This window comes from Paramisgurnus dabryanus, chromosome 4 (assembly GCF_030506205.2).
Source record: "Paramisgurnus dabryanus chromosome 4, PD_genome_1.1, whole genome shotgun sequence".
Lineage (NCBI taxonomy): Eukaryota > Metazoa > Chordata > Actinopteri > Cypriniformes > Cobitidae > Paramisgurnus > Paramisgurnus dabryanus.
In genome coordinates this window covers 51,607,843-51,633,833 of record NC_133340.1, presented here as the reverse complement: position 1 = coordinate 51,633,833, position 25,991 = coordinate 51,607,843, and the positions used below count along the sequence as shown (strand labels likewise).

At 39.9% G+C, this 25,991-nt stretch overlaps 3 protein-coding genes across 4 annotated transcripts in view; all 3 read right to left on the bottom strand.

Moving 5' to 3' along the window:
* Positions 1 to 246: 246 nt before the first annotated feature.
* Positions 247 to 10,571, bottom strand: LOC135786091 (uncharacterized). Of its 2 annotated transcripts, XR_010546839.2 has the most exons (6): positions 4,490 to 9,277; positions 4,347 to 4,383; positions 2,464 to 4,253; positions 1,918 to 2,002; positions 1,348 to 1,614; positions 247 to 833 (listed from the first exon to the last, which is right to left on the bottom strand). XR_010546839.2 is itself a non-coding variant. In XM_073814434.1 (5 exons), exon 1 carries the CDS (start codon positions 10,339 to 10,341, stop codon positions 9,310 to 9,312), a length of 1,032 nt encoding a protein of 343 aa, XP_073670535.1. In that variant the 5' UTR covers positions 10,342 to 10,571; the 3' UTR covers positions 247 to 833; positions 1,348 to 1,614; positions 1,918 to 2,002; positions 2,464 to 4,253; positions 4,347 to 9,309. The 2 variants fall into 2 exon arrangements, 1 of the variants encoding a protein (XP_073670535.1); XM_073814434.1 differs by having other exon boundaries at positions 4,347 to 10,571.
* A 122-nt stretch (positions 10,572 to 10,693) lies between these two features.
* On the bottom strand, positions 10,694 to 17,516 carry LOC135786113 (uncharacterized). Its single transcript, XM_065295812.2, has 4 exons — positions 17,498 to 17,516; positions 16,462 to 16,806; positions 16,266 to 16,376; positions 10,694 to 15,670 (listed from the first exon to the last, which is right to left on the bottom strand). Exons 1-4 carry the CDS (start codon positions 17,514 to 17,516, stop codon positions 15,291 to 15,293), a joined length of 855 nt encoding a protein of 284 aa, XP_065151884.1. The 3' UTR covers positions 10,694 to 15,290.
* An 82-nt stretch (positions 17,517 to 17,598) lies between these two features.
* Positions 17,599 to 25,991, bottom strand: part of bora (bora aurora kinase A activator) — a 161,963-nt gene continuing 153,570 nt past the window's right edge. Inside the window, exons 9-10 of the mRNA XM_065295801.1 lie at positions 17,999 to 18,139; positions 17,599 to 17,811 (exon numbers count right to left, since the gene is read on the bottom strand). Of these exons, the coding sequence (XP_065151873.1) occupies positions 17,794 to 17,811; positions 17,999 to 18,139 (159 nt within the window). The 3' untranslated portion in view covers positions 17,599 to 17,793. The remainder of the gene's footprint in view (positions 17,812 to 17,998; positions 18,140 to 25,991) is intronic.

Genomic DNA, 25,991 nt, shown 5'->3' with positions numbered 1-25,991 from the left:
TATAGTGTGAATTTAGCTGGAGCAATTTAAAAGTTAACATAGCCATGTAAGGTTTACCAATCATAAAACATTTTAATCAGCTAAAAGCAATTCTAAAAAGACAATGGTGTTATTATCACCTCAGTTCCAGCTTTACTATTACATGACAGTGTCTGTGCTGTCAAACCAGCAAATAACTTAATACCAAGTGTCTTAAGAAGACAAACCCCACCCCCCATAAAAACAACAACCACAGCAATGCCCATTTAAAATAGGTTTCATCATTTATTTTATTAGCATGATCTGTAGAACAAAATCAAGAGTACAGGGATGATGGTAAATAAAGACAACCATGTAAACATTCAGTAGACATGTAAAACTTCATTGTTTACCAGGCCACTCAATATAACAACAAGGTTCAGAGTTCATGTAGGTAGTATGTTAGCACATTATTGTCTTAAATCTGATTAATATTCATTTCTAGAAGAAGAAAATTGGTATTTCCTTTTTATCCAAATCAATTATGAAATAATAAAAAACATCACAAGAACTCATTTATAAAATGTTGTATATAAACATCTTTAATGCATAGTATTCACCACACTTTACTGTAACAACAACATGTGAAGATGTGTTGACAACAAAACTGATTTCTTCCCCTGATTTCTATATCTAAATATCAATCAATTTTGACAAAACAGACTTTCAAGAATAAGACAAACTAAAGTGTTAAACAAAATTTATAGAATAACTTTCTATGATGACAAATACTGTATTGATATGTATAATGGCATGTATTTAAACAGACACATAGTACTGCACAGCATCCTCAGACACCCAGGAACTTCTTGCCACTATAAAGGAAAAAACTATTTAGTTGTACACAGTATTGTTTAAAAAAACAGCAGGGGTGACCTACTTTTGTAGGCTAACCCGGAAGTTAGCAGTACAATGTTTCCCTCTCTAAAAAGCCCATTCATTTTCCCATAGACTTTTGATTCAAATATGAATAGGCTTTTTAGTGGGGGAACCAGTGCCCCGCTAAGTTCTGGGTTAGGCTACAAAAATACACCATACCTGTAGCACACTATTTAAAGGATAGTTCACCTTAAAATGACAATTCTGTCATCATTTAATCGCTCTCATGTTGTTACAAACATGTATAAACTTCTTTGTTCTGATGAAAACAAAGGAAGATATTTTGAGAAATGTTTGTAACCAAACCATTTGTGGACATTTACTTTCATAGTATTCTTTTTTCCTACCATGGAAGTGAATGGGGTCCATGAACGTTTAAATAACCAATAACCAGTAAACTGAAGTGGATTTAATTTAGCAACTATCAATATTAAAATAAAAGGAATTTACCACAGCCGTGGTCTCTGGCCGCAGTGTCGGGGCTGCTGACAGTAGTTGCAGGGCCTCTGATGGTAGTGGTGCAGTCTCTGGCCACAGTGGCGGGAACGCTGACTGTAGTGACAGGGTGGCTGATTGTAGTGGTGGGGCCTCTGATGGTAATGGCAGGGTCTCTGGCCACAGTGGTGGGGTCGCTGACTGGAGAGGCGGGGTCTTCGGCCGCAACGGTGGGGTCTCTGTCTGTAATGGTGGGGTCGCTGACAATAGTGGTGGGGCAACCTGTAGAAAATTGCAGAGAACCATTAGACATATCAATTAAAAACAATAGTGTATAATGAAAAAGTCAAATTAGTGTTACATTGAGTTATGACGCCCACATTGCCATGAGTTAAACCATATAATTAATAAACAATTACTAAAACATCATACAACCAACATTTTCTGGAGGGTCAAGGGTAAACATGTAGGTAAACAAGCTAATAGGTAGTAAAATGTATAAATACGTGGGCCAACCTCCAAAAACAGCCTCATATAGTCGCTACATGACAGGTATTAAAAGATGGCTCTGAATACGTTTTTTACCTTAAATTTTGGTAGAGTGGTGCAGGCCTCTTTGCAAAGTTATAAATAGCATTGGTAAGACACCAAGTATTTCCAACTTCTGGAGCTGAGAAGAGAAAACAAAATAGACAAAACCAGAGTATCCAGTCAAACAAACAACTATTCTCTTTTCAATTCAATTCGATTTTATTTATATAGCGCTTTTCACAATTTGGTAATTGTATCAGAGCAGCTTTACATAATAGATGTAGTGAAAAGCACAGAAAATCGACAGATAGCATAACATAATACACGATAGCACAAGCAGCTAAATTTGCTGCGGCTATAAATCAACATTATAAGCAAACGTATTACTAATGTAACGTATAGAAGTTAAGCCCAAAAAGGCTGCCTCCCCGGGTTGAAAAACCCCCTAGGAGAAAACCCCCCCCGGAATTTTAGCTGGGGTTTTTACTGCATTTGTACTATTTACCTCATTTGTACTGCATTTATATATGTATACAATAAATAAGTATGTAGTGTAAATATGAGTATTTATTTATTAATATTGAAATAAATGAAACTTACAAGCAAGTCTACAGAATTAATAATTTTGCAGAAATTGCCATATTTTTTATTTGGTTGCCCACTGTCCATCAAATGACTGATATGGAGTAACTGCAAGACAAAAACAATGATTGGACATGAAAGGTATTAAAAGATAGGTAATTGTTGTGATAGCTTTGTTTTTATTACAAATTAAAAGGCTAAACTACAGTGACTGTGTTTTAACCATGGCAAGGGTTTGTCTTACTGTGCTTTAACGGAATACAGCAAATTAGTACAGTTACTTTGCTAAAAGCATATATGTGTCACAAGGTGACGATTTCCGGGGGCGGAACCAAAAACACAGAAGATTGGTTCCGACCGGAAGGTTTCCCACCCGGAGGTAAAAACGGGAACACCGGACTTCCTGGAAAACACAGCGAAGGAAATTAGGCAAACGAGACCCAGGTCTAACAAATAAACGCAGCGATCTGTGATTGGAGAAAGAGACGGATAGAAGGAGGATAAAGAGGACCTGAAAACGAAGGTTAGTGTGCAGTGGATTTCGGGGAAAGAGTTGACTGTGGAAACGCTCCGCTCCGCCAAGGGCGGATTAAAACGTCCACTCCTTAGAAGGCGCCGTTGATCCGGGGATCGCTATGCGAACGGAAAGAAGACGGCTGAAGGAGCCGACAGGAGGGAGGAGGACGTTTATCTAAGGAGTCCCACAGAGAAGTTCAGTTTTGCTGTGGATTGTGGCGGTACGGTTTGGCTGTGTATTGTGGCGGTGCAGTTTGGCTGTTTGGTGGGCTGTGCATTAGGAATATTGTATTGGAGTAACAAGCAAGTGTCTGGGACATCAAGACGGATCAATCTTTGGCTGGGCTGAGTATGATTTAAACCCCTGTTGTATGTAAGATGTCTGACTCGCTTGACATATAGAAGTGTATGTGGAAATTCTTTTACAACAGTTACTGAACTACGTGATACACAAAGGAAAAACCGAACGGTGGGGGAGCTAAAGAGACGCAGAGAGGAAGTAATATTCACCATTTGTGAGTACCGAAGGTGTAAAAGTGTTATGTGTATATGAAGTATACCAGTTGATTCATGTGTGAGTTGTAGCAACAGACGTAGCGGCCCCATCACGGAACGGAGCGGTGGGAGAGCCGGGAACGCAACACCACTGGGAATTTGGCATCAGCTACTCTTTTAAACCTCTGGCTTCTTCGTTGCAGTGCCCCGCGGATTCTTCAACCGACCCCACAAAAGACCCATGGCCTGACCTTATTTGTTCACCAAGTGTGTCGTGGGTGAGTTTAGATTTACAGAGTGAGTGTGTTCACGTGATTGTATTGCAGTGAAGTGCTGTGTACTTGTTGTCAGAAGCTACCATTGGTTGGAGTCGGCTATATTCGAACGAAGAAGACGCTGTGTGGCGAGCGAAGAGTCAGCCTATCATACGCTGTCAAATAACCCTGAGTGTGGAGGCTGGTGAGACACTACAAAGTCTCCGGCCCGGGCAACGTGTATTGCGGTGGTGACGGTGGAAAGAGGGTACAGGAAGTAATGATCACATGTGAGTACCATACAGAGTGTTGTCTTGCCTGTGAGTGAAGTTATCGCATTGCTGAAGCTTAATCAGCTACTAACTGCCTGTCACGGAGCCTCTTCAAAGGTACGCCCCTGTTCTGAGTCCAGCAATTCCCACGCATGGGAAGAAGAGGGCAGCGTTCGGCTCGGCGGTGACTGCACGTATCTTCTCTGACTAAGGCCCCGGGAAAGGAAGATTACTGACCTACTACTCACCGTACCCATCGCCTGTTCAACACCTGTAAGTAGAGAAAAAGCACAGTTAAAGGAGAAAGTGTGATTTGTGTTACAGCCCTGAGCCCTCTAAAGGAGGAGAACGACGAGTCAGTTACCTGAGAAGTAACTGCCGTATCCACTGCTACCAGCCACCTGCAAGTAAGAAAAGCACAGTTAAAGGAGAAAGTGTGATTTGTGTTACAGCCCTGAGCCCTCTAAAGGAGGAGAACGACGAGTCCGTCACCTGAGAAGTACCTACCGTATCCACTGCTACCAGCCACCTGCAAGTAAGAAAATCACAGTTAAAGGTGAAGTGTGATTTGTGTTACAGCCCCGAGCCCTCTAAAGGAGGAGAACGACGAGTCAGTTACCTGAGAAGTACCTACCGTGTCAATTCAATTCAATTTTATTTATATAGCGCTTTTCACAAAAGTCAATTGTTTCAAAGCAGCTTTACATAAATAGAAGCAGTGAAAAGCACAGAAAACGACAGATAGCACAACAAAATACATGATAGCATGAGCAGTTAAATTTGCTGCGGCTATGACTCAATATTATAATTGCACATATTACTAAAGCAACGTATAGAAGAGGAAGCTAGGTAAAGCCCAAAAAGGCTGCCTCCCCGGGGTGAAAAACCCCCTAGGAGAAAAAAAAACCCCCGGGCTTTTATCCGAGGAAAAATAAGTCCTAGGAGGGAAAAACCCTTGGGAGAACGGAAATGGAGATTTAGCGTAGATTAAGCGGTTCTGCCGGTGATCGTTGGTCAGGTATCAGCTGGGCATAACGTTGAAGGACAGCCAGTAGATCAGAGGTGTGCCGACTTTCACATCTACCGGGACTGGGTCTGTTTGTCTCGTCCTCGGGTCGAGGACGAGACAGGGAGAGAAAAACAAAATCGTATTAGCGTAGCGGCCGTTCATATGTATTGAAGTGTCACACAGTGATGTGGTTTAACTCAGCTTAGTTCCAGACAGACTAAATATTGCGGCATAATTATGTTATCCACAGTTGAGGATTTAGCAAATTGGGGGCCCAATGCGAGGGTATATATGGTAAATAAGGGTCACCTTCCGATCTTTAAGAGAAAATGAAACCTGACGACCCGTTTGACTAAGGCCTAAAGCCCCACTGTCGTCGTTAATGCAGGTTCAGTGGCAAACGGGTCTATATTGTATGCCATTTACAGGACCAGGAGAAAACGCCAAAAACATCGCAACCCGACCATACGTGTTAACCCGTTTGACTAAGGCCGGAAGCCCCACTGTCGTCGTTAATGCAGGTTCAGTGGCAAACGGGTCTGTATGGCATACTATTCATAAGACTTACGATAGCGCCAAAATCGCAACCCGACCATACGTGCCAACCCGTTTGACTAAGGCTGGAGGCCCCACTGTCGTCGTTAATGCAGGTTCAGTGGCAAACGGGTCTGTATGGCATACTATTCACAAGACACATGAAAGCGCGAAAAACGCAACCCGACCATACATACCAACCCGTTTGACTAAGGCTGGAGGCCCCACTGTCGTCGTTAATGCAGGTTCAGTGGCAAACGGGTCTGTATGGCATACTATTCATAAGACTTACGATAGCGCCAAAATCGCAACCCGACCATACGTGCCAACCCATTTGACTAAGGCTGGAGGCCCCACTGTCGTCGTTAATGCAGGTTCAGTGGCAAACGGGTATGTATGGCATACTATTCACAAGACACACGAAAGCACCAAAATCGCAACCCGACCATACGTGCCAAACCGTTTGACTAAGGCCGGAAGCCCCACTGTCGTCGTTAATGCAGGTTCAGTGGCAGACGGTGGCAAACTATTTAATGCAATTCATTTTAAGTGTTCATGCAGAAAAGGTTTTTATTTATTTATTTGGTTGGTCTGTGTTATGACCGTGAGTGCTTTGTTCCGTGAAAATAACTATTGCGAGTTAAGAACCTTTACTAGACAAATTATGCGAATGCTTTGTTGAAGAGAAAAGTTTTAAGTCTAGATTTAAAATGATCGACTGTGTCTGATTCTCGGACATCGGTTGGTAAATCATTCCAGAGCTTAGGGGCTAAGTAGGAAAAGGATCTTCCACTTTTAGACACTTTTGATAGTCTAGGGATAATCAATAGGCCAGAATTTTGCGACCGTAGTGTGCGTGATGGATTGTATTCTGATAGTAATTCTCTAAGATATGAGGGTGCTAAGCCATTTAAAGCTTTGTAGGTGATTAGTGATATTTTAAATTGGATGCGATATTTAACTGGTAGCCAGTGTAAAGATGCCAGAATTGGGCTTATGTGGTCATACTTCTTAGATCGAGTAAGTACCCTTGCAGAAGCGTTTTGAACTAGCTGAAGCTTGTTGACCTGATTTGAATGGCATCCCCCGAGTAGCGAGTTACAATAGTCTATTCTAGAGGTCATAAAAGCATGAATAAGCTTCTCTGCGTCAGATGTAGACAGTATATGGCGTATTTTTGAGATATTTCTAAGATGGAAGAATGCTGTGCGGCAGACGTTGGCGATATGACTATCAAAGGATAAGTTGCTGTCGAACATCACACCTAAGTTCCTAACCGTGGAAGATGGCACCACAGTACAGCCATCTATGTGCAATTTGTAATCTGACATATTATGTTTGTAGCGATTTGGTTCAATAATAAGTACCTCTGTCTTATTGGAGTTGAGCTTAAGAAAGTTATGTGCCATCCAGTCACTAACATCGCTAATGCAGTCTTTTAGCTTAGAAAACGTGTGTGTTTCGCTGGGATGCGAGGAGATGTAAAGCTGGGTATCATCCGCATAGCAGTGAAAATTTATGTTATGTTTCCTGATAATGTCTCCTAGGGGTAACATGTATAACGAGAACAGGATAGGACCTAAAACTGATCCCTGCGGTACACCGTATTTAACCAGGGAGTGATATGACTCTTCCTCATTTACATAAACAAAGTGATAGCGATTGGTTAGATATGACCTAAACCAGGCTAGCGCCTGACCACTGATACCAACATAGTTTTCTAGTCTATTGAGTACGATTCTGTCATCTATTGTGTCAAAGGCTGCACTAAGGTCTAGTAATATAAGAATTGAGATTTCACCACGATCGGATGTTAATAGGAGGTCATTTGTAACTCTAAGCAACGCTGTCTCTGTGCTATGGTGGGGCCTGAATCCTGATTGGAACTTTTCATATGTACTATTATTTGTCAAGAATGTGCGTAACTGGCTTGCCACTACCTTTTCTAATATTTTCGAAAGAAAAGGGAGATTTGAGATTGGTCTAAAGTTATTAAGTTCTCCTTGGTCAAGCTGTGGTTTTTTAATCAGCGGTTTAATAACTGCTAGTTTGAAAGCTGTTGGAACGTATCCTATTTCTAGCGATGAGTTAAAGATATTTAGAACCGGGGTTGACACTACAGGGAATACTTCTTTAAGTAGTTTTGTGGGAACGGGGTCTAATATACAGGACGATGATTTGGATGATGTGACTAGTTTGGAGAGCTCATCTATTGTAGTAGGTTTAAATGAATCAAGATGTTCGTATGGTAGTCTAGTGTTAAGTGAACTAATGGGTAGAGTGGTGGCTGCCTGGGTAGCTACGATGTTTTCCCTAATAGCCGAAATTTTGTTAGAAAAGAAGTTCATGAAGTCGTTACTATTGTGTTGAAGTTTACTATTGGTTTCTGTTTGTTCTTTGTTTCTAGTCAGTTTCGCAACTGTGCTAAAGAGGAAACGAGGGTTATTATGATTCTCATTTATAAGCTTGCTAAGGTATGTAGATCTGGCGGTTTTAATAGCCTGTCTGTAGTGTTTAACACTCTGTTTCCATGCTGCGCGCCATACTTCTAACTTTGTGCTTCTATAATTTCTTTCCATTTTTCTAGCTGCCTTTTTAAGGGCTGCTGTGTGATGGTCATACCATGGAGCTGGCGGTTTTTCTTTGAATCTCTTTTTTCGAATGGGAGCAACGGCATCCAATGTGTTAGAACAGACATTGTTTAGGTTTTCTATTTCAATATCTAGATCGTCACAGTTATCTGCTACATGTTTCATTTGGGACAGGTCTGGAAGAGTGCTAATAAAGCTATCTTTAGTGGTGGAAATTATTGTTCTGGCTAGTCGGTAGCATGTTGTAGATTGAGTGATCCTATCTAGAAGTACAGTGTATGACACAAGGTAATGGTCAGAAACTGCATCACTCTGAGGTGATATTTCGACGTCATTAATATTGAGTCCGAGTGACAGAATTAAGTCTAATGTGTGATTACGAGTATGCGTTGGCCCTGTCACGTTTTGTCTAATATTGAGAGAATTTAGAACATCTATAAACGCACGTCCTAATGCGTCTTTTGGGTTGTCCACATGGACATTAAAATCACCAACAATAAGAGCTTTATCTACAGTGACTACAAGCTCAGATAGGAAATCTGCTATTTCATTAAGGAAATCTGCATGGTGGCCCGGTGGTCTATAGATTGTCGCTAAAGCAAAAGAAAGCTGTTTGTGGTTACGATCAGTTATTTCCATATTTAACAACATTACTTCAAATGATTTAAATTTTAGCTCAGATTTTTGGTTTACTTTAAACATTGTGTTGTATATTGTAGCTACACCACCCCCTCTCCCCTTTAATCGAGGTTTGTGTTTATAATAATAGTCTTGTGGGGTGGATTCATTTAAACTAATGTAGTCGTCTGCTTTAAGCCAGGTTTCTGTTAAACAGAGTACATCTAAGTTTTGGTCTGTAATTATTTCATTGACAATAGGTTCTTTATTGGTAAGCGACCTAATGTTAAGAAGGCCGAATTTTAAGATTCGAGATTCATCTGTTAATGTATTGTTTTCTAATTTTATTTGAATCAGATTTGTACCAGATGTAACAAGCGGTGCCCTGTATTTATTTGTTCGGGGAACAGATACAGTTGAAATGTGCTGATATTTCGGTAAGATTGACTCGAAGTGCTGGGATATAAGTGGTCTTGACATATCACGGCAGCTAACAGATGGACGGTTAAGCCGATCCGTCTGTTTCCTGACCTGGGCCCTGGATAGTCAGACTATATCAGAATTAAGACTATTGATCAGATTTTTAGTGTCATTCGTGCCGGCGTGAATAACAATCTTAGAAAACTTCCGCTTAGCATTAGCCAGCACTTTGTACACAGTTTGGATCTAATGTCAGACGTTCTGGCTCCCGGTAAACAGTCGACTATGGTGTTTGGTGCCTCAATGTTAGTGTTCCTGAGTATAGAATCTCCAATGACCAGGGCACTTTTAAAAGGTGTTTCAGCTGGTATACTCCTTAGGGGATCGAATCTGTTAGAAATTGTCGTTACGTTATGGGTCTTAGAAGGACGCCTTATATGACTATGCCGCCTAACAGTCACCCAGTTTGACCGCCGACTTGACTCTGATGACGGAACCGAGCCATGTGTATTTTGATAAACACTATGCGCGCTCGATACAGTATTTGTAATATTTATATTAGCATCTGATGTCGGAACCGAGCCATTAGTCTTTTCGCTCGATAGATTATTTGCGACAGTAACATTAGCGGTTTTGCTATCCTCAACTAGCGTTCGGATGCGCGATTCTAGTTCAGCAACCTTCTCAGTTAACCTTAATACTTCAATACACTTAGTGCATGTAAACCCCTCTATGCTAACAGCAGAAGCTAAACTATACATGTGGCAAGTAGTACATGTTACAATAACAAGCGGAGTCTTACCGCTTTCATGCTGGGCGATGGCGTCTTCGTTTACCCGAACGCGGTCCCCGGAGCTGCATCGCGTGGGGTGTTCGGTTGTGACACGCCTCGGTCGCCTGCGAACGTCTGGGGCCAGGGTGATGTTTGGCTTGCTGAATCTGCGAAGGCCGGGCAGCGGTTCCTCCACAGCTTCCCGATCGCTTTCATGTCGTTCACGGTCCGTGAAGCTGCATCGCGTGGAATGCATGTTTGTTGCGCGCCTCGATCGCTTGTGGACCTCGGAAGGCAGGGTGAAGTGGGCGCTGTACCTCGCCTTGGATCTGCTAAAACCGGGAAACAACTCCTCCACAGCTTCCCGCTCAGGTGAGGATAGGTCAGAAAAGCATATATCAGATGAATCCGCCATTAGATCGGAAAATGCTAGCTTCAGCCTCCACAGTGTGGATGCTAGCGGGCTATATGCTAACACTGGGTGTTTATTAGTGATAAATAGTTTCACGTGGTAGTACTGCTTAATAATCGTCACGGTAAAGTATTCCTATGTAAAACTAATAAGTTATATTATATAAATAGGAATAAGATGGTAAAAAAAAGCTTTTAGATGATGAACTCGACGGAGCTACGATGCACGATCTGTTCAGCGTGACGTCACCAATAATCCTTTAGGTCAGTGGTTCCCAACTTCAGTCCTCAAGGCCCCCCTCCCAAAATGTTTTAAATGTCTCCTTATATGAAACACCTGATTCCACTCATCAGTCTTGTTCTAGAATGTTTAAAACGTTCCTTAATTAACACACTAACAAGCTAATGAACTGAATCAAGTGTTTTATATATGAAGACATCTAAAACATTCTGGGAGGGGGACCCTGAGGTGAGAGTATACTGTTACTGTGGTAAAGCATGGTAAATGCGACGCTTAACGTGTTATAACTACAAACCACGCAGTAGCCGAAATATACCGTTACTGTGGTAAAGCATGGTAAATTCGACGCATAACGCGTTTTAGCAAAAACCACGCAGTAGTCGAAATATAGTGTTACTGTGGTAAAGCATGGTAAATTCGACGCATATCGCGTTTTAGCAAAAACCACGCAGTAGCTGAAATATACTGTTACTGTGGTAAAGCATGGTAAATGAGACTCGTATCGGGTTTTAGCACGCAGTAGCCGAAATGTAATGTTACTGTGGCATGGTAAATGAGACGCTTAACGTGTTTTAACTACAACAAGCAGTAGCCGAAATATACCATTACTGTAGTAAAGCATGGTAAATTCGAAGCATATCGCGTATTAGCAAAATCCACGCAGTAGCCGAAATATAGTGTTACTGTGGTAAAGCATGGTAAATTCGACGCATATGGCCTTTCAGCAAAAACCACGCAGTAGCTGAAATATACTGTTACTGTGGTAAAGCATGGTCAATTCGATGCATATCGCGTTTAAGCAAAAACCACGCAGTAGCCGAAATATACTGTTACTGTGGTAAAGCATGGTCAATTCGACGCATATCGCGTTTTAGCAAAAACCACGCAGTAGCCGAAATATACTGTTACTGTGCTAAAGCATGGTACATTCGACGCAGATCGCGTTTAAGCAAAAACCACGCAGTAGCCGAAATATACTGTTACTGTGGTAAAGCATGGTAAATTCGACGCATATCGCGTTTTAGCAAAAACCACGCAGTAGCCGAAATATACTGTTACTGTGGTAAAGCATGGTAAATTCGACGTGTATCAGGTTTTAGCAAAAACCACGCAGTAGCCAAAATATACTGTTACTGTGGTAAAGCATGGTCAATTCGACGCATATCGCGTTTTAGCAAAAACCACGCAGTAGCCAAAATATACTGTTACTGTGGTAAAGCACGGTAAATTCGATGCATATCGCGATCTCTATCATCCCGTCCGCTCCCGCAATGACCATTCAAAATTTGTCCCGTCCCGCGGGAGTGCAGACCTCTAAATGCAACTCCTGATGTAATGTCACATGGAGTTCTTCTCTTTAGCGACCCCAGTGGACGTTTGTTTTTCAAAACTGTGTGCAGAGGTACGTATTTCCCATGAGACCAGGTTGCAAATTAGTTATTTGTTTAGTTTTGTGCTCCTTTGCTGAATTTGTACAATAGCTGCAATACGTTTTTAAATAACATTTTCAATTCTGCTATTGCGGTTTCCTTTTTATTAAGAGAAAACAGTGTGGCTATAATAGTGCAAACAAATACAATGCAACATATTCAATTTTCCATCAACAAATCAAAATAACCTTGCATATCAATAATCTTCACACTTCAACCTGAACATTGTGCAAAACTGTATCATTAACTGGCATCAGGGGCGATTCCAGGATTTTATAAATGGGGGGGCACAGGGGGGACCAATAACCAGTCAGGGGGGCCAATCAGAAAATTCAAATGAAAATAGATACTTGTTTGGAAGTTTCTCCTCTGTCCAATTGCCACGCCCACTTTGCTTTTCAGTTTGCTTACCGACACCGCCACTGGTCTCAAGCCAGCCACCTACCATCCCTCTTAAACCTCCTTTTCAATACTGGTTTAGAAAATATTAAGCATGGTTCCCAAAATCTTGTGCAATGCACGTGCTCTAATATAGATGGTATTAATCTATTAATAATGTTTTGTATTTTGCATGGATTAGACAACACCGTTCTGTTCCAGAATAGTTCACTTTAAATAAATTGTCAAAATTTACTCATCCTAAAGTTATTTCAAACCTGTATGAGTTTTTCTAGTGCTGAACACAAAATAAACAATTTTGGTAATATATATTTAGTAGCCAGAAAGTTGATGAACCCCATTGACTGCCATGTTATTTTGTTCCTACATATGAAGTCAATGGGATCCATCAACTGATTTTGGTTACCGACATTCTTAACTCTTCTTTTTTGTGTTCAGCAGAAGAAAGAAACTCATACAGGTTTGAAAGAAGTTTAGGTATATGACCATTTAAATTAAGTGAACTATTCCTTTAAGTAGGCTATCTAAATTACACAGAGTTGCGTGTAGCTGGTATTAGTTAACGTTCTGACATATCAGGACCGTTTGGGAAAATATTAGACTACTTAAAAATGTGTTTTTCTACTCTGTCTGATCTGACTTCCATTGTTTATTTTATTGTATTGTAACACAACTGAATGCTATTTTTTACATATGTTCTGTTGTCAGACATAAAGAAAGAGTTTAAAATAGTGCCTAAACACGACCCAATAACACCTCGTGTTTAATGCAACCAGCTGTTACTTTATACTGCTAAAATCCTGATTTAAATGCAACATTGTCTGATAAAATCATCATACATTTACATTAAGCTGATACGAGGTGATTTCGGATTACCTGTGTGTCTCATGCAGGGTTGCTCTTCTCATCTGGTTGTGTTTATGAGCGCTTTAAATTTAAATGCGAGTGATAGTTTAATTGTCGATCGCGTATAGGGCAGACAATTCAGCGCAAATTAAAAAATATACTGTTACGCGCGCATACCGCACCATAGGGAGGGTGAGAGCTTGTGAGTCGTGCACAGAGAACTGGTGTCTGTGTGGGAAAACACTACTAACCTTTAAGTCATGATACTCGATCAACCGTCTTCTCGTCAGCAGTGTTGGGAACGTTACTTTAAAAAAGTAATTAGTTATAGTTACTAATTACTTCTCACAAATACTAACTGAGTTAGTAACTGCGTCACATTATTATAAAAGTAATTAATTACCAGGAAAAGTAATTATTGCGTTACTTAAAAAAATGTAATATTTCAAATAACTTGAATGCCCCTTACAAAATTAAATATGTTAAATGACTAAAATGGATACTAAAGAGAAATCACTGATTTTATGGCAGCATGTGACGATGTGAGGTGCTTTATTAGATCAGAATTACTTGCCACAGACGTGGAGAGACTTTTTCTTCATGGGCATATGTTTCCCATTACACAAACATTCTTGCCTTTCACCGCAACAATGGAAAAGTAGTGCTTTATACTTCGTGTTTGCGACCGCTACCTTTGAGCTTGTTGTACTTGCCATCGCCCTGTCGCCGGTGTTTTCGGAGTGATTGATGCGCGATGACCGGGCTGCATGTCAGTGCTTTGAGATGGGGCACGGTCAGCAGCAGCACCGCTGCTCGTTGAGAAGAGAAAATGATGCGTATTTTCATGTCAGTCTACAAAAGTCTCCAACCACGCCGGAAAAGATAGCTAGATTTGTCCTATAAAGTCGCTAAAGTGATAGAAAGTTGCTAAATCTAGCGACAAAGTGACCAAGTTGCTCAGACTTTTTAACACTGCTGCTCGCTCCTCGGACTTGGACTGCGGGTGTGGGCGGGCCTTTTTGTGAACTTTGCCTCTGGTTGGCTACCGATGGAAATTAAGCCAATCATCATCCGTTATGTTTCTCACAACACACACAAGAGAAAAACAGTGTTTGGCTGAGAGAGTGAGCATACGCGGCTGAAAATCACTACAGTAAGATCAATTTTAGTAAAGCGCAGCATTTTAATGTCAGTAACGATAACGGCGTTATAACGGGGGAAACAGTAATTTATTTGATTACTCGTTACTGAAAAAAGTAACGCAATTACGTAAAACGCCATTTTCCCATCACTGCTCGTCAGTAACATCTGTTGACTGTTAACGTTTATGTGAAAAGACAAGTACATGAAGGAACCCAGGTGGAAAACACCGCCAACTTTTAACTCCTTCACTCAGTGTCGTAAGAGAGGCACGCCGAGGTTCCGCACGCAGCAGTGAGAAAGCGTGCACGCAAGAGCACTGCTGAGCACTTGCAACAGCGAACAAAGCCGTTTAAAATAGTAAAATAAAATGTAAATGGTAATCATGAAAAATCTATTTGATTTGTGTTGATTTGTGCCAGTGTTGAGTCTGTGGCGGGGTGCCCGCTCCTTCTTCGCGTTCGCACGAGTCTCAAATTAAACAGTGATTGACAACTGTTCCAATGGTGCAGTGGTGTCGTGGTGTCTCTTTCCTCCTGTTTTAAAAACGCGCAACTACTGTGCTCGCTTCTTCTTCGCGTGAGTCTCATATCAAACAGTGATTGACAGCTCTCTGGTCCAATGGTGCGGCGGGCATTTTCAGTTTGACAGTAAATCTAGTTGGCCCAATGAGATTGGAGTGGGGGCACCAGGGGGGCCAATCATATTCCAGGGGGGGCCGGTGCCACCCCATGCCCCCCCTCTAGACACGCCCCTGACTGGCATTAATGTTTTAGAACCATTCATAAACTTGTAAAGTGGGTTTCATCATCTTTAGACTGGAAAGGTGGCTGATGATCCTCGTTGTTGAAAGCCTGAGTTGTCGAAAGCCTGAGTATTTGCCAGTGCCTGGAAAAATTACTGTGTGAGATGAGGATGTGTATTATTGGAGGGCAGTGGTCGATTTAAATCTTGAAAAAAGGGCAGGGGCTGGGTGGGAGATGGAGAGGAAGCCACAGGAAACCGTGTGGAATGATGAGTAGGAGGACGAATTGAGTTGTAAATCTGAGAGGGCTGAGTTGGTGCTTGGTAGAAAGGTGGCTGTGGAGGCTGGATTGGTCTCTCCATAAACTGAGATATCATGGCGAACATTTTACTACCATGCTCATCCTGAGCTGCTTGCATCTTCAACAAAAGATCTGTGTCGTCATCTTTAAGGGCACTGGTAATCTTGTCAGCAAACACCTCCAGCGTTGCCTCCATCTTTGATTTTCTTTTTCTGCTCTTACAAGTAGTAGCTGTAAAAAAAATCAGATCAAAATAAGGATTACCATGTTTAATTTTTTATTAGTATTACAGTAAAACACCAAGCATTCCAGTTTATATCTAGTAATAATGATTATTTATGGCCATTTATAAACAATACTAACGTGTTCAGGAGTGGAAGCCAGTTCAACGTTTAATTCAAACAAATTAATTTCATATCACGTTTAGGTCGAAAATTGCAAGGACTTCTATCAACCTCGCGCTTTAACTGAGTGCATTTTCTTGGGCTTTACCCAAATCTAAAAGTTTACAGCCTACAGACCAGACTAACACCTCATTTGAAAGCTACAAAACTGCTCTAACATTGTCGTGTTGCCATCAGTTTTTTGACTTTTATGATCACTCATATGTCAATTTTTTTGTTGCACTTTCATCATATTTTTATTTCTTTTTGTCACGTTTTCATTTTGTCATGTTTTTTCACTTTTTTGTTGCATTTTCGTTGCTTTTTTTCCAAGAAGCTTTTAGATTTGGGTAATGACAAACTGTAGAAAATGTATTCGGTTCAGGTGGGGGTTAAGAGGTTAATTGAGTTGGAAAACGATCAAAATACAGCCAAGAACATACAAGCAGTGGGTGTGGAAGATGCATGGCTGTTCACAGATGTATCTTCACTTGCTGCAGAACTTTCATCACAGGTAGAGGCAGAAGGCGAAAAAGCTACAAGGGTCCCATCACCTGTGTATGCATTTAACAAACTGTCACACATCGTATTTCAAATGTTATAAATTTAAGTCACAGTAGCCATGTGCAAATAACCCACCTGTATCACCGAAAGAGCGACTAGCTACGCTGGCCGCGACAGCTGCAGGACCTGGGCTCTCCTCCTCGGGCTCCTCTTGGACAAAGCAGCTGTCCAACAGTTCTAGTGGCTGAACGCTGGGCCTTATCCCCCAAAATGTGGTCCAACTCTTCGTAAAATGGACAGGTGATACGTTGACGGCCACTTGGTTTGTTCCAGTCTTTAACCTCCTTATATTTGGCTCAGAGGCTTTTAATGTTTCGCTGGCATTGAAGCCAGGATCGTCTGTAACCACGCTCGGCCATTTTGCGGGAAATGTTTTCGTAAACCGCCAGATAAGAGCCCTTGAGTTTGGCCTGAATAGAGCTGTCACCCCAAATATTAATCAAATCTGTGACCCCACATACCCAAGTGGCCTGGGTCACATTTGAAAAGATCGGATCTGTGTCGTTCAGACTGTCATGAAAAGAATTGGAATTGGGTCGTTTCAGCCTGCAGTCAGTGCAGTGTGAACAAAGTCTTAGTCTTCTATGATGTGTAACACAACTAACTTTGTTAAAATCTAAAAAAAAAAAGAGTTGGTTAGTGTTTCTTGACGCTTTAAGCCTACCACAATGACCTTATTGTTCGGTGTAGCAAAGGACAGCTGGACTCTCTCAAATCTAAGAAGATTGATCTACTATCAGTGCTTCTCAGTGCTTTGTGAGACAGAATATATTTATGGAAAACAATAAGTGCATAAACCAATAACAAAAACAAATGAAACCCACCAAACAAAAACTACTATATTTGCAGGTATAATCAGATAAAGTGTGAGTGTACATTTTATGCTGAATCATAAGAAACCGCAAGCTAAACAAACATTGCTGATCAAGAACACTGTACCAATTTTTATCAAGACACTTTATTACAATTCAGATATACATGCCATACCATATGTTTAGCTGCATAGACTGTGACATCTTTATATGCTCATTAGTGGTTCTGAATAAATTCATAAATAAAACTATAAAATACACTTAAAATAAGCTATAGGAAATTGCCATGTCCACTTTACATATCCCAATTTTTGCCATGTACAATTAACTTTTCCAATACATAAAATCATACAAAAAATAGAAAGACTGAAATTCTCATGCAGGATTTCTAAAGTAAGAAATACATAATTCTCTAAATAGTTCAATTATATATAACAAAAAAACTTAAACAATGCTCCAACACAAGAATACTACTATTTTCAAAAACTTCCTCTGAGATGATGAGTATTTTACAGCTTGATTGATGTATTTTACATGTCTTCCCAGAGTTGGAGTAGGATAAAAAATGTGCAAAGTCCTGATTTGTACTTCATGCTCACTGCGGTGGAAAGAACTGTAGAACAAAAAATGTTTACAACTTAATTTCAAAATGCACTGTATTCAGTTGGTAAATGTATATTAAAATTTACAGAATTGAATGTCTCTAAGCAGTCAACAGTATTTTAAATATAAGACTGGGCTAATGTGGACAACACAATTCGGAAATGTTTCTTGATGTGATCTTTAGTTTGTGATATTACCTTTGGTTTAGTGTATCTAGGGTAAAATAGACCTTCGTCAGCAGTGTGCGTGTTCAGAATTTCCTTACTCTGGCTGTCTGAACTGAGGGTGTCCATTAAGCTGGTGGTGCACACTGAATGAGAGTTATAACCACTATCCACCTGCAGAGAACATGAAGGACAGATTAGATAAAGACCTGACATAAGAGCTGAAGCCCAGTAATGAGCTGAAGTTTGTAATTCACAAACTATTTGTTAATTTGTTAAAAGCCCCAAAAGCATATCTATCCTCAAAAACTAATACATTTTATTATTGTCTTCTGAGGTGAAGCAATGTTCTTTTTTTAAGAAAACATTTATAATTCAAACTCCATAAACTACAGCAGCATGCATGTTCATGAGAGAGTTGAGATCAGGCAGAAAGCTGACAAAAAACATCCGTTTCCAAATGACCTCAGTATAAAATTTGAAATAAACATGTTTCCTTTTAAATCCCACTGCTTTACCCAGAAGACATTTAATAACTGCATGGATTAGTTTTTGTTTGATAGATGGCCTAGGAATGCTCATTTTAAACATTTTTAATGATTATGACGTAAAATCCAAATTTTATTCAAATTAACATATTTTTGTGAAATCTTAAAAATAACAGCAATGTTATTTTCATATAATAAGGGGTTTATTTTCACAAAATATTTGGAAATCACAGCATAAAAAACAACAAAACATGAGTATTTACAGATCAATAAGAAAAAGACATTAAAATGCTTGATTTTAACAAATGTGACCCGTCACGGAAACCAGGGACACAAGTCGGCAGCACAAGTTTCGAGAAAATGAGAATCAAATTTTTTTTTTCAAAATTTGTGATTTTCGTTTTATTGCAGAATCTGTTAGTTGAGATCACGAAGAAGCCTCTCCATGTTTGAGATAGCAGTTTATGTATATTTAAAAGCGTACATTTTGCGGTTGAAATAGGCTTGTTTTTCCAGAGATTCTAGCGTGCAGCGGGGGGCGTCATTGTCTGTGTGTATATTTACATACTGGATAAGCTTGTGTTTTTGCCCCCGCCCCCAAAGGGAACAGCGTGACTACTGAATAAGGATAGTTCGCCCTAAACTGAAAATAATGTCATTAATGACTTACCCGTATGTCGTTCTAAACTCGGAAGACCTCCGTTCATCTTCGGAACACAGTTTAAGATGTTTTAACTTTAAATTTAGTCAGAGAGCTTTCTGTTTCCTCCATTGAAAATCTATGTACGGCTTCCATGTCCAGAAAGGTAATAAAAACATCATCAAAGTAGTCCATGTGACATCAGTGGGTCAGTGAGATTGTGGTGAAGCATCGAAAATACAGTTTGGTCCAAAAATAGCAAGAATTACGACTTTATTCAGCATTGTCTTCTCTTCCGGCTCGAGCGTGAAGTCACGTGACTTGTGGTGACGCGGCTGCCCTGTTCCTCAGACATGTTTGCTTAGTTTTATTTATTTTTTCAAACTTATAGCGTGCGTCTCCCCAGACTGTAAATGAAGCTCGGGCGCACAAAACAAAAGAAAGATAAAAGAAGCTGGGGCGGAACAAATAACAGTCAGCCACATCGTACGTCAGCCGCGTCATTGACTTTATGGGGCGCCGCAGTCGGATGACGTCAAAGTACCGCGAGAGCTCTTCAAGAAATCTTAGGGAGTAGTTTAATTTTGACTCACTCTCGCGGTACTTTGACGTCTTGCAGCGCAGCATGAAGTCAAACTCATAAGTTGCACAGAGACCCTATTTTAAATTCAAAATTTGAAGGCGGGTTCATGTGTTTAACAGAACGCAAATACCGGAGTGTAATCTGATATACCCTTACATGTTACGATGTAAATAGTCCTCAAATTGTATATTATACTGTATTACCAGAAGTTCTGATGTAAACAATAGACTATATATTTCACGGATTATACGCATTTCTGGACAAAAATCATTGGATGATTCACACATCTGAAACAGACTGGATTCGACTTGTGATCCCCACAAAGGTAAAAGTCCTGTTTATTTTTGCATGTTGTTCATTCGGACTTCTGTAATAAAATACTACATATGATGCTAGAACGTATCTCAAAACGGCTTTACAGGGGGTATGGCTTAGCTAAATGAGATGTAAATGAGCCCTATTGTCTCTCCAGCCAGGGAAAAGGGAAAGTGTTAACTTTTTTCTTTCTCAAATTTCTCAGCATTCTCTTTCTTGAATGTGTTACATTCAAATGACCACAACTTCTCCAAATCTTATCAGATTTCCATGTGTTACATATCGTTAGAAAGCTTAGAAACTGCACTTTCAGAATCTATGAATAACTCAAAATGCCCCAGATCCGACTTGTGTCCCTACTTTCCGTGACTGGTCACAAATGTCATTTTAACAATGGTGGACTGTCAGGACCAACAGGGCCTTCTTTGCTGCCCTATAAAAATATATGTTTTTTAAGTGTTAAATGTTTCTCTTTAGTATGCCATTTATTTATTTTCATTGTTGTAATGTCCGTAAAATTCGTTAGTTTAGTTAAGGTTGAACTGGAGTACCCTCAAAAAGCCCATAAAAAACAGCTCACTCAGCTCGAACCAGCTCTACAGATATTGCTATGCTTTTGTTGAAGGACAACACATCTGATCTGTTACAAGCATTAGTGACAGAAAAATCAATCAAATTTTGACGTTTATTGACAGCATGTCCTCTGGGTCTAGCGACGTGCCCAGCGCTACCCCTAATGTCTGTCGGAAATTTCAAATGTATAAACGTGAAATTCAGTTAAAAGAAAATGACAACCGCTGTTGCCAATACACCCGATATTGTTGCCAATCTTCTAAAAATGCCTTTTTCAAGGTGCACTTTTGCAGACAAGAGAGAAATAGTTTCTCTGTTTCAAACTGGATTCACTAACAAAGGCCGGCAAAGTTTTGTGTGCCATTTTAAAGATTGCAATTATGAGCGCTATGGGGTTGTGTACAGCAAAACTTTTACGCACGCGGCCGGCGCATGTTTTCAATTGTTTCCAATGGAAGCTCGGCGTTTTTCAAATAAGCCAGCAGCTAGCGGTTTTCTTCCGCACTGAAAACCGGCGCACTGCATTTTTTCCGCGCTCAGTGCTGAGCACCGAGAATTGAAAAATGTTCAACTTTGGATGAAAAGCTCCGCTCGTCAATGTCAGTTCTCAAGCGGATGTCCAATCACAGTGGAGGAGGGGCGGGAAGCTGTTGAAAAAGCAGCTTCATATAAAAATCATTAATTCGCATTCGGAGATAGATTCTTCATGTCTGGCAAAGATGGCGAGCGGACCACAAAACAGACAAAGTCAGTTGTTCAAAACTTTCTTTTTAGTAAACTCTTTGTAAACAAATTTTTTTCTCAATGCTCACATTCATGTGTAGAGATCCAGGTGATACTTCAAGCAAAGTTCTTAGTGTTGTAAAAAATAGTGGTAGTTCAGTAGCAGCAGACATCGGCTGGAGGAACACATCAGTGATCAAGCAGGGATCACACCCTAACGATGATATTTTTTGAAAGTAGCATTTCTTTTCATGACAGTCGAGGTGCAAAATGTTGTCTTTCGTAGCCATTTACTGTATCTGTATGAATCAGACAGTAAAAGATAAATCCGTAAATCGTAGCAAGCAGCTAATGCTTGTCAGTAGCCTACTGGTACTCGGTGGGTACTCAATATGGCGGCAGTAAGCTGGAAAAAGAGAGGGTGACGTAAAAGGTCACATGACTGACATTCATGGATAGACCGTGTTCTCTTTTTGGGATGGAAAATTTTTGTAATTGTTCTCTCTTGGAATTATTAGCAGAGAATGATGCTGACTTGCAACATCATCTTGCAAAGGCCACAGTTTTTACCAGAACGTCAGGAAAAATTCAAAACGATATAATAAATGCAGTGTAAAATTATCACATCAAAGCAGAAATTAAACCAACTAATTTTGTGGCAGTATGGTGGATGAGACGACTGACTTCAGTAACAGTGCAGCTCACATATGTCCTCGGGTATGTGAATGAAATAGGGTTAAATGAAAGATTTTTAAAATTTGAGGACGTTACAGGCAATAAACGAGCCAATGATCTAGCAGGGTTTGTTCTGGATATTCTGGAGAGCTACAACTGTAAATTAAAATTAGTGGCTCAGTGCTATGATGGAGCAGCTGTAATGGCATCAGGATTAAATGAAGTACAGGCTCGCGTAAACGAAAAAGTCCCCCTCCAAATCTTATCTGCATTTTTTACATGCTCTCCCAAACGCACCAATTTACTGGATGAGTTTTGTATATGACTGCTGCCGCATGTCATGCAGGTGAGGTGGAATTTTAATACCAGGCTAGTGTGCACTGTTTACAACAAAAGAGTTGAGCTGGTTGAGCTTTTCCAACACATCATTAGCCATGTTGGCATTTCAGGCTTCAAGCGGGCGTGCCAGTGCCTGCCGCGTTTGCATTGTCACTTCTAATAGCATAATCGTGCTTCGCTCGTGCCAGTGCCTGCCGCGTTTGCATTGTCACTTCTAATCGCATAATCGTGCTTCGCTGGTGCAACTCAGCGAATACTCATCACACAAACATGATACACCTATCCAAAAAAGCCTGAAATGTCTACTTTTACAGGAACTACACTGCGACCATTTTGGTCGCATATGCAACTTTTTGAAATGCCATTGCGACCCTAATTTTTAATGGGTCGCAAATGTATCACTGATTATTTTTGCACCTACCGTATGTTTTAGGCAATATGCTATGATTTACTATGAGCATTTATTAAAACAGAATTATGTATTTTAAGAATACATTTTATAACGTGCTCTGAACCTTCAACACGGTGAGCGTTCGCGTGCTTTCTGTTTCTCAATGAATTGGGTCGGTGCGACGCGAAGCAAGTGTCACATTGTATCCTTCCATGTGTCTGAACTTGAGCAGAGTTTTACCATTAGAGGTCTTCAGGGAATACCCGAGACCCGTGCGGTTCCGGGTTATATTTTAAATGGTCAGTCTCGTCGGGGTCGGTCCTAGTTTAATTACTTCGCGTCCCGAGTGATTAATATTTTGTGTAAAACCCGAGTCGATCGGAGAACTGCCGCAAGCGCTACCGCGCTAAAGCTCGAGGGCAGTTTCAGCATGCCTCCGGTTTCTCTGGCAATCACATATGGCTCTTGTTACGACCACGCGCTGCATTTTCTTTCTCCCATTTTTTATAACCTTATTATTAATAAACCATATATTTTCTAAAAAGTTTGCACATATATGGTAGAAAAAAAGCGATGCTGATGTCAACATTACATTGAACGAGCAATGCTCAAGCTGACTCGAGATATAAAAACGCAAAGCTTTAAGTAAAGTCACCTGTCACCAGGACCGCAAGTAGACTTTTAAATCTGAAATAATGAGTGAATTAAGCTTTTTTAATCGGTAAGAGAGAAATAGAAAGATAGGCACTTTTACTGCTTCTGCTCTATCTAATAGAAATTATAACCATCATAACACCAGTCACATTTATAATCTATAGACCTGCACTGTCTATTATTATACTATACATAGAATTGTATATATTGAGTTTGAATATAAAGGGGTCATCTAATTGCTTCAACACTTCAAGTGTTTTTGTGTTGCTTTGACAAACAGTGTCAGCTTTGTTCAAAGAAAGTTTGGGGTGGTTAGATTAACAAACTATAATGTGAAATTAATATTAATGTTCAATAATCAAAGTATTGTGATGTGTCACACATTATTAGTTCTTTGTCAAATGTATAGTAGACTCTAAAAAAAAAGGTTTCTTGAGGTTCTATATAGAACTATGGGGTTCTATACTTGGCCAATAGAACCTTTTACAAAAAAAAAGGTTCCATATAGAGCCCTTGGAGGGCAAAGAACCATTTTTATTAAAATGGTTCTATAATTCACGTTTGTGACTGAAGTGTAAACTAAAGATTACACAATAATTACAGACCTACACAACTCATTTACAAACCTACACAACTCATTCACAAACCTTTTTGTGTCAATAGGCTGTGGTCAAATAAAGAGAGAGTCAACAAATAGGCTATTCATATTTATTGTATGATTTATTTCCTGTGAGCTTTTTTATGCAAGTTTGTACATTAGCATGAAACTTACAGTGCAGTTTGCATTTTTGGTGAATTACCAGGTGTTTTCTTTATTTTGTACATTCTATATTGTCAATGTTTAATTTAACCTGAAGGGGCATTAAAAACAAATAATCGCAAAAGTGCCCTCTGGTGGCGTTTATATGCGTTGCACCATACGCGAAGATGAGCCTCGAGACGTGACAGTTTTTTTTTCAAACTGAGGAGTTCGGACTCCGGACCGGCATTTCTGCTTGTTGGTACCCTGAGGTAAGTAAACTTTCTACATTTTTTAAATGATATTACTGAAATATTAAGTATAATTAGTTAATATTTATTTTGTTAGGGGTCTTGTGCTAAATTGTGATACTAGAAGCTACATTTATAATATTTACCTCAGTTAAAAAATACTGCTGGTAACATTAAAGCACTGACGGGCTTCGTCAACCGTCAGTTATAAAAGCTCTGTTACAATACATTTTGTTCCGGTTTTTAATGAATTACGTTACAGTCTGCTTTATTTCTTTGTCATTTTTAATTAAATTGCCAATCGCAATAAGACAGCTGTGTTGTAAGGAGACGAAATTCGAGACAGGAGTGTAATTTCAATGAAGGTCAATGGAACCGGGTGGAAGGGAAATGATATGTAAATGTTTGTCGCAGTTTTACACATTCCGTGAGTATTTTTCGCTTGTTCACGAGTGTTTTATCAGGGTTGGAGCTAAACTCTGAAGGAAAAAGTAAACTGCTGGCCACAGTTGAGAATTTTCCGCCGGTCTGTATTATAAATGCACGATTGCAGTGCAGCGTTCGTATCCGCAACAAGTCTAGATATGCATGTTTTCTGTGATGCACACAATGAATTAATGTGATGGTAGATGTTAACTTTTTCACCGCCAGCGTTTAAAAAAAAGTTACAATATACCAAATGAAAGAACAGACCCTCTGCTTTCAAACAACAAAAAAACGTTTCATCCTACCTTTAGTGGTTCTTTTGCAATCAGCTTTTGAATATGGGTAGGTTTTTGCAAAAACACCATATTTTGAGCAAAAAGCAGAGATAATTCCATTTTTGTGACAGACTTTTCATAGAGATCCCATTCAGAGCGATCTTTAAAACAGACACGGACATGCAGCAGCTTGCCATAGGGCAATACTTCCGGTTTTAAAAAGTTGCGGAAGGGTAATAGCGGTATTGCGGAAAGACGGAAAATCTCGTCATTGGCGGGGAAGCGTTTTCTCTTAATTGACGAGATATCTCGTCAATGGCGGGGAAAGAGTTAAGACACTTACATTTAACTTTCAAATGTTTTAAAAACCAAACGTATTCAGGTTTTTATGCATATTTGGTTTGTGAAGTGTAATTTATGCTTTTTTCCTTCCCCTCACAGATAACCATGGTTAATAAATGGTCAGTAGATGACACGTCACTGGCTTTAAAATATAAACCCCATTGATGCAAAAAGGTAAGGTGCTTAAAGGGACCTCGTAAACCTTACTTCTGTTACTAATGTTCATCAAAGACTGTGTTTTGTAGCTTTAATGATAATTCTTATGTATTTCATTTAGAATTTAGCATTAAAGACTATAAAGTGTTTGAGGACTTAATTTAAATTCTGTATATTTCACACTATTTTTTTATTGAACATTGTGTTTTGAAAAATACATCACTAGTCAATTGCAACCTCAAGTTGATGTAGACTTTAAGGAACTTGTTTGTCTGAAAGTGTATATATAAAGATTTTGTGTTTTAATATGCTGCATGGAATGACAATGAGGTTTGGAACAGACTTGGTGAAGAACATGGCAACATCTCTAAATAAAATGGCCCCGAACATCATCAGGAGTGCAAAAGAATGAAGTAAAAAACATCTCTACGCCAATCTCATTGGAACAGCAGCGGA

Excerpts from the sequence above, each read along its gene's own strand:
- LOC135786091 (XM_073814434.1), bottom strand. The coding sequence starts at position 10,341 with ATGGCGGATTCATCTGATATATGCTTTTCTGACCTATCCTCACCTGAG.
- LOC135786113 (XM_065295812.2), bottom strand. Across the intron at positions 16,377-16,461 it reads TCGCTCTTTCGGTGATACAG|GTGATGGGACCCTTGTAGCT; the intron begins GTGGGTTATTTG and ends ATGCATACACAG. Across the intron at positions 15,671-16,265 it reads ATCTTCCACACCCACTGCTT|CTACTACTTGTAAGAGCAGA; the intron begins GTATGTTCTTGG and ends TTTTTTTTACAG.